This window comes from Myotis lucifugus, unplaced genomic scaffold (assembly GCF_000147115.1).
Source record: "Myotis lucifugus unplaced genomic scaffold, Myoluc2.0 scaffold_126, whole genome shotgun sequence".
Classification (NCBI taxonomy): Eukaryota; Metazoa; Chordata; class Mammalia; order Chiroptera; family Vespertilionidae; genus Myotis; species Myotis lucifugus.
Window position 1 is genome coordinate 2,253,004 of NW_005871174.1, and position 9,035 is coordinate 2,262,038.

A 9,035-nucleotide genomic window follows, 5' to 3' on the forward strand; every position below is an offset into this window, starting at 1 on the left:
TGCTGTAACAGGAGAAAAAGTTGTGTAGATGGAATAGAAAGTCGTTAGAGCAGAGGAAGTCAGAGAGCTGTGAGTCACCAGTGATGACCGGAGACCAGAAGAGGGACACTGAGGGCAGGTGCCAGGGCGCTCAGTGAATCTGGGCCTCAGAGGTGGAAGGAAGATCATGAAGAGACCATGAAAGTGGTGAGAAGCAGGAGAACACAGACACAAACCCAATTCCTGAGCCCACGATACATGCTAATGAGAACTAACAGCCTCCTTAAACTTTATCAATGGCTCCTGACACTCCCAGGATGAAATTCTAACTCTCAGCATGGAGGATCTTGGGAATCCTTCATTTCCATCTCATCTCCCACCACTTTCCCCCAGGCCCTTCACTCTTCTACTGAACTACTTTCTTCCACTTGCTCATGCTGATTCATCAACCTGGAATTTCCTTTCCCTCTGTCTTTACCAAGCGACTCCTACGTAGTTTGCAGAGCTGGGCCCAAGAGCCATCTCCTCTGTAAAACCATCAACAAGTGAGTTCCCATCTGAGTTGAATGTCTCCCCCACTCCATCATGCTCTCACTGCACCTGAGGAGCCTGTCACTGCATTCACCGTACCACAGTATCATTTCTAAAGAGTAGGGACTGTAGCTTTCAGATATTGGGGACACCAATACCCAGTGGAGTTCCTAGTAGGTAACAGACTCTCAGCACATACTTATTAAATACCTGCATGAATTTCAAGAGGTTTTAAAGAAATTGTGTCCTCGCATTCCATGAAGGAAATCAACAAAATAACAAATATCAACAAATATCTCCAAGTGGCATTAAATAGAATAGAAAATCAATAAGGTGCCATCCAAGTAGTGAAGAGGGAATTGGGCAGAGGAAGGACAGGATGCTGGAAAGAATATACATTGACTGATGAGAATGGGATGAAACAAAAGAGGCCTCCCTAGATGTGCTTGTACCATGCGTGTGATTCTGGGTCAGCAGGGACAAGAGAGGAAGGGAACTGAAAGGCCACCAACATTTGGCTGTCCGCAATACATTATCTCATGTCATCTGCACAACAGACCTCTGTGATGGAGATTTACGTCCCCATGTTGCTGGAAAACCAGCAACAAGGTTCACAACGAAGTTTAAGTGGAAAGTCTTGGTAATTCTGTAGAATTTCCTGCCCAGGTGTAGTGAGATCAGCTGATTGTGTCAGGCTCGAGCTACAAGTTCATACAAAGTCCTTCAAAGGCAACAGATTCTGCCCATTGGTTCTTCATATGCCCTATATATCACCTAGCATATGCCATAGACTTGTTATGTATTTGTTTATTGAATGAATGAATGAATGAATGAATGAATGAATGAATGGAGTCAGTGAATGAATAAAAGCTGAACTGAATTAAATATAAAGGTCTGGCACTCTAAGTACTTAGCAAGCATTATTTTATTTAACCTTCATAATATCCATGATGAGGCTAAGAAAGTTTAAGAAATCTACCCAAAGTCACACAGCTTATAAGTGACAGAGCAAAAATTCCACCAGGTGTTTCTGCAAAAATTCCACCAGGTGTTTCTGCCTCAGAAGATCCACTCTCAACTACTTTGCTACATGGCTTCTCAATGAATGGGCATCTCAGCTTCCCCATAGAAAGATAGATGGTCCCTGTTGTTCCGGCTGTATGAAAAAAATGCACAAAACATGGGAAGTTGAGGGTGATTAGTTCAAAATGTAGCAAATCTACAAATACATTGACTTCACTTTTAGATATTTGTCCAACGGGGGTGGAACAACTTTAATTAGTGTAACAGGACAATAAGAATTAAATTGGCTTGGTGGCAAGATTTTTATAGGATGACACTGATGGTATTACTATCCAACTTCAAAGATTTGGAACGATGTCCCTGCTCACACTGGAGACTAGAAGCCTGTTTTTCATCAACGAGGCTGGCCTGACAAATTAAGTCTGTGGAGTCATTAGATTAAGATAAGAGCTTATCTCCTAGGCTGACATTTATTCAGAGGTTTTTATACTGCTCAGCTAGTAATTAGTGCTGTTGAATTTTTAACAGTGCTTTGTCCAGTCATTCAAAAATTCTAGAGGTATATGTGCATCTCCTGTGTATGTTTTTGGTTATTAAAAATAGAAGAGGAATACAAATGAATTACTTCAGAAGGTTTGAATAATTCTTCCCAAAGTTGTTCTGTGGTGAAACATGAAGCTTAATGACTTATTTGCAGAAGAAGGGAGCAGTTCTCCAAAATTGATAAATGTGGAATAAGGGGTTGCCTTTTACTATGGGATCTATAATTTATTTCGAGGCATACATATTATAGGTTTATGATGTTCTAGTGGAATCATTAAAACTAGGATCACATGCAGTAATGGCTTCCTGCTGTTTCACACCCCCAGTTCGGCAAATATACTATAGATTCAGGAAATAGCTCAAAGTTGTGTTTTGTTTTTCGCCTCTTTCCTATGGCTGATTTGACTGTGGAAGTCTTATTTTTCCGTCTTCTTGTAGTTATAATAACAACTTGATTGCTATAGAATAAACTAATACATTAAGCCTGCACAAGTGTCTCGACAGTCTGTCAAACAAACAATGCTCACATTTTTAAATGCTTGGTTTGCAAAATTCCAAGTTCTTTGTTGAAACGCTAATTAGTACTCACATGGTTTAGACCCCCCTGTTTTAAGAAAGTTCATCACTTGGTGAAAGTTGAATCCTGTTAATATTACTATCACATCATTTATTTTTTTCATAAGTGTGGACATTCCTCATCACTCAACAGATCGTACTTGCCACTTTTTTAAAAACGTGGCAGAGAGAATTCCACTGGGATAAGTGAAAGTATTTGACTCTACAAGTTCACCTAAACACTACCCAAAAGAAAACCCTACAACTTCAGAGACCCAGGTTGGAAGATGGGTTCTCTTTCATTAAAATTAAACCCGTGTGGTTTTGTAGTTAACAAGCTAAAGTTAAAGTCACTTGCTAATCAGCCTCTGTGTGCAGTGGGCACGGCACCTCTCCTCATGGGCTCAGGCTGCTGGGGGTGAAAATCTTCGTTATGTGTCATGGCTCACCATCTTCTTTTCTCCACACTCCAAATAAATACAAATGCACTCTTGACACCACTGGAATGTGGTGTAGTAAAGAGTTGACCACTTCAACAAATCTTTGAACCTCAGTTTCCTTACCTGAAAAACAGAAGTTTTCTCAGAATAATCTTTAAATATACCAACCAGGATCCTGAATCTCAGATCTGTGATCTGCCCCTCAAGGCAGAAGTGTAAGAAGCCTGAGAGGACAGGGGAAATTACGATTGAAGAAGACACCACTGAATTAAAGTCACCTGAGGAATTTGTAGACTTGAGTTTAAAATAGTAATGTAGAAACTCTGAAATTTTGTGATTATACTTTGTCATAGGATAGAGGTCGAGTATATTTGTTGAATAAATGAGTAAATGAGTGAGTTAATTAATAGAGAGGTAGCATGGGATATTGGGATTTAGAATCAGACATACCTGGGCTTTCAATTCCCAACTCTGCCACATACTTGACTTGCGTCTTTGGAAAATACTTGAACTTCTCTGACCCTGCTTCGTCATTAATAAATCAAGCATAATAAGTAGCCCATAGGATTGTTGGTAAGATGAACAAAAACCTGTATGCGCACATGATAGACACTCAATATCTGTTTTCATTTTTATTCCCTTAGGGTTTTTTTTTAATTCTCTGATTCTATGGACATCAAATTATAAAGATATTACTATCCAGCTTTCAAATTCATGTATTACCAACTATCACAAACACATTTTGTATGTGTTATTATTATCTTTTAATGTGTAATGATAGAAGAAGAGGAGACAAAGAAGCATAAAGCTTCCCTTCCAACTCCCCATGGGTAATCAGGCCAGGGGAAGGTAGGCGTCATTCAGCATGTTTACAATGTACTCCATCTCAGTCCTCAGCCTTCGTTAACTCATCCACCCCCACCCCCGGCTTTCTGAAGAGCAACATGTAATTAGAGCACTAACGAGGTCATTTAGCAGAAACCATGGGTAGGGAGTAATGAATGTGCTATCAGGCTCGGAGAACAGCTTGGGCAAAAATCCAAACAATCCATGTTCATCTCTGCTGAGCCAACCTAAACTTGGAAAACAGAGCGTGGAAAAAGGTTAATAATAGGACACCAAAAATGAAATCCCCTTTTCCAGAGAGACCCAGAGCAAAGTTCTGAGTGCAACCTTCCGTGAGCTGGTCTGTGCAGGTGGTGGGCTTGGCATAAGGACACGCTGGGTGGCACCTGGCCCCCGGCTAGATGGCTCGGGTGCTTCAGGTCCATTCCTGGGGATCTGTAGCCTACAAATGGGCCTTCCGAGGTCATCTAGTTCCATCTCCCACTTTACAGATGAGTTCAGGGTACTCCAGAGAGCTGAATTGGCTTGGTCAGCCAACTGGAAACAGAGCCAGACTTAGTACCAAGGCCTCTGGATGAGCAAGGCGGTGTTTGACTCACTAACCCGTGCTGTCTCCTTCCTGTGAAGATGACATTTAGGCGACCATTCTAACAGGGGTAAAGACTTCAAGTGGGGCCAGTTTTACTTGGACCACTTCTGGAGTAGGAAGTCCCAGAAGAATAAACCCAGCCCTTCATCAGTTTGCATTTGGAATCAGCACTCTTTTTTTAAAAAAATATATTTTATTGATTTTTTTCCAGAAAGGAAGGGACGGGGTAGAGAGTTAGGAACATCGATGAGAGAGAAACATCGATCAGCTGCCTCCTGCACACTCCCCACCAGGGATGTGCCCTCAACCAAGGTACATGCCCTTGACCGGAATCGAACCTGGGACCTTTCAGTCCACAGGCCGATGCTCTATCCACTGAGCCAAACCGGTTAGGGCATGAATCAGCACTCTTAATTGGGTTGCAACTGCTAACATGGCTATGGCTTTCAACTGTATAGAAAAAGAAGTGGAGGAAGAGACCAAAAGAAGCTAAATACCTCCAAACACTTAGCCCACCAATTTCCAAGCTCAAGCTGTGTCCACCCCACTCCCCACCTCCCAGCTGATAAGTAGGTTATATAATAGGACACAAGCCATACTGCTCTTTTCTTTCCAGTTTTAGATGTTGGAGTTAAAAAAAATTAAAATTACTACAAAATATTTTGTTATTGTAGTTTTCTCCCAATTTAATAGACCTTAAAAATACAACCATTATCATATGGAAGGATCCATGAAGGTTTCATAACATTAAAAAGGACTTCCCTGGTTGAAAAGGTAGGGAACCCCTGTTCTAGCCTTTGAGTTGTATCCCTATATATTATTTCTGTTTGTTAAAAATCAAGTGTTGTAAACCTGTTTTAAATGTTCAAGGCTAGAGAAAGAAAGAAGTTAGTCACTATCAATTCTTACAATGTTAAATACTAAAGTATTAAAATTCACAGGATGGATTTTGTTCCAAGGATCATTTTCATTTCAAGAAGCATTTATTAAGCCCTTACCATACACACAATGCTACCAAGCAGTCAGGAAGAAGCAGACAGAGCACACAATCTCTGTTTTGAAAAACTTACTATTCCTTTGGGCAGGCCTGACTTACCAACAGAGATAGGAAAGGTATAAGGAAATGTATGAAAAATCTTAGAGCTTTCTTACCTCCTATTTAATATATAGAGTGTCTGAAAAAATATATACACACACTTTGAATAATTATAAAGGCAGTGTTTATTAAAATACATTTCATTTTCAAAATTGAGCTATCAGCTGTTAAAGTGTGTATACATTTTTGGAAGGAAACCCTGTATTTTTTGTCTCTTTTATTTTTTTAGACTAAAACTTTTACTTATTTATTTACCTATCTATTTATTTTAGTATAATATTTAAAGTTTAGTTTTGGCTGTTGTTGTTTTTTATTTTATTTTTATTGTTGACACTATTACAGATGTCCCCCATTTTCCCTCCATTTGCCCACCTCCACCAGGCCCATGCCTCTCCCTCCCTCTGGCCATCCGTCCCTCTGGCCATCACCACACTGTTGTATTCCACCAACAGTGCATGCATATATGTTCTTTGGCTAATAACTTTACCTTCTTTCATCCAGTCCCTCCTACCTCTCTCCCCTCTGACATCTGTCAGTCCGTTCTATGTATCTGTGCCTCTGGTTCTATTTTGTTCATCAGTTTATTTTGTTTATTAGATTCCACATAAAGTGAGATCATTTGGCATTTGTCTTTCTCTGACTGGCTTATTTCACTTACTGTTATAATCTCCAGGTCCATCCATACTGTTACAAAATGTAAGAGTTCCCTCTTTTTTACAGCTGCATAGTACTCCAATGTATAAATGTACCACAGCTTTTTTTATCCATTCATCTACTGATGGGTACTTGGGCTGTTTCCAGGTCTTGGCTATTGTAAATACGCTGCTATGAACATAGGGGTGCATATATTCTTTCTGATTGATGATTCGAGGTTTCTTAGGATATATTCTCAGAAGTGGGATCTCTGGGTCAAATGGCAGTTCCATTTTTAATTTTTGAGGTAACTCCATACTCTTTTCCATAGTGGCTACACCAGTCTGCCTTCCCACCAACAGTGCATGAGGGTTCCCTTTTCCCCACGTCCTCACCAGCACTTGTTGTTTGTTGATTTATTGATAGCAGCCATTCTGACAGGTGTGAGGTGATATCTCATCATAGTTTTAACTTGCATCTCTCAGATATTTGTCTTTCATTTAAAATGGTAACTGAAGAGTGTGGCTTTGGGGTGGCCCTTGGAACCAGGAGGCATTTATTTGCTCTTTTGAGTGTGTAAGTACCTCACTGGGGGCCCTCTTCTTGGAACAGCTCCTCCCTTCAACTGGGTTCCCGCAAGAACTATGGCCCAGAATCCAGGCTTTCCCTAAGGTCCCTACCCCTACTTCTTGGACATCCTATATTCCTCACATCCAGATCCTATACACATGCCCCTTTGTTTTCCTGAAGCTGATAGGAAAGGGAGAAAATCCGCCTGACAGGGAGTGGAAAACCTCAGCGGTATGGTACAATGCCAAAAATAATGTGACCACGATAACTGCGCCTGGGGATGGGGCCTGGGAGGGCCCTTCTCGTTCCCTTAACACAGTCTTCCTTGTTTGACTTTGAAAACAATGTCATGATAAGATTACCAGCTCATTCAGACCTCACTTATGAAACAGTGTCAAACAAGATGCTGCCCAGTGGTTTAAAACAAAGGACTGGCCAAGAAATGTTCCTCTCCTTCACACCTCCTCATTGTGGGAGAAGCGAGTCAGAATCAGATGATGCTCTGGTGGTGTGAGAGACATTCTGCTGTAGCAGAACCCAGACTTTGGGGATAGGCAGCCCCTGGTCCAAATTCTAGCGTAGAAACTTCAGAGCTGTGTGACCTTAAGCAAGTTGCTTAACATCTCTGAACTCCAGTGTTCTCACTAAATAATAGAGATGCTAATGATAAGTACCTACAGGATCACAGTAAAGACTAAATGAAACATAGTAGGTGCTTGATGAGTTTTAGTTATGTTTTCAGAGCAAAATTCAAATACTTTCTCCTTTAGTGGGGGGAAAATAAAACAAGCCACCTTGTCAGGATGCAACAGCTGGTGCTAGAAACAAATGTAACCACATCAGGGGAGCGTGCCTCCCATCCTCAGAGTCAAATGTACTTACGGATGCAGCAATTTGCATCTTGTCAAATGTTCCCTAACATTTTGCAAAAAAATCCCCAAATGTCAAATTAGTGAGTAATCTGTACAGTGCGATAGATCTCGTTATCCTCTGAATGACTCATAGCATATTTGGGGTGTCCCAGATACCAGTCCAAGTAAATGTTAGTAAATAAGGAACATCACTTCTCCCCTCTCAAGGCTCTGAAATCAATACCAGCTTCTACTTGCAAAGGAAGAATATAAACCTTGAGGGCCAGAAAGTGCCCCATAGTTTTTAAAGTTGAGTGAGCTGTCCCCAGCCGTATAGACCTCGCACTGACCATACGCCCAGTCCTCAGACAGGCCGGAGGTGGGGGCAGGAGTGAACGGATGAGGCTTTGTATCTCAATACTGACTCCACTTGGCTTCGTACACATTTTCTTACTTAATCTTCACAAAGGTCCTTTTTAGCCCTGGCTGGTGTGGTTCAGATGGTTGAGCATCGAGTCATGCACCAAGAGGTCGCCAGTCTGATTCCTGGTCAGGGCACATGCCTGGGTTTCAGGCTCGATTATAGGAACTGTGCAGGAAGCAGCAATTGATGTTTCTCTCTCTCTCTCTCTCTCTCCCTCACCTTTCCTCTCTTTCTAAAATTAATACATACCTATTTTAAGTCTTTTTTATTTGTTTAAAAATACTGAAATAGAACTTGCAATGTGTGCAGCGCTTCCCTGGGGGCCTACTTCTTGGGAAAGCCCCTCCACACAAGAGGATTATAATTGCTTTCCAGTCCTCAGAACAACTCATTGGGGAAGGCACCACCACATTCTCCATTCTACAGATCAGGAAACTGAGACCCAGCCAGCTAAAGGCTTCCCTAAGGCCACATACTACGCAGCAAAGTTAAGGTAGGAATTCAGATAGTCTAGCTTGAGAGTCTGTGCTCTTAACCATGAAATACTGCCTTCCAAGATGGGCACCATAGCATCCCCATTTTACAGTTGAGAAAACTGAGGCTCAGAAAGACGAATTAACACTTTCCAAGATATCATATGGCTACTGGGTGGTGACAGAGCTGGAGTTTAAAATGAGGTCTGTTTATATAACCCTCCCCTGGACCATTGGGTTATAACTTATACAAAGGCTAAAAAAATGACTGGCCTTATTAAACAGTTTCTACTTTTGCTGGCCGTCCATTGAAGGAGATAGAGACCTTCAAAAGAGCATAAGCAATAAACACCAGAGGGCTCCACTCTTATCCGTTCATTAATATTACAAAAAATTAATAGTTGTGGCTCCAACACATGGCTCTCGACTCCTGAGTGAGACACATGTCCCAAAACAGAGCTGAGAAACGCCTCTGTGTCTTG

At 41.3% G+C, this 9,035-nt stretch overlaps 1 protein-coding gene across 1 annotated transcript in view; it reads right to left on the reverse strand.

The window, feature by feature from the left end:
- Positions 1-1,616: 1,616 nt before the first annotated feature.
- LMO4 (LIM domain only 4) overlaps positions 1,617-9,035 on the reverse strand; it is a 38,614-nt gene continuing 31,195 nt past the window's right edge. Inside the window, exon 5 of the mRNA XM_006093905.3 lies at positions 1,617-1,666. Coding sequence (XP_006093967.2) covers positions 1,625-1,666 — 42 coding nt within the window. The 3' untranslated portion in view covers positions 1,617-1,624. The remainder of the gene's footprint in view (positions 1,667-9,035) is intronic.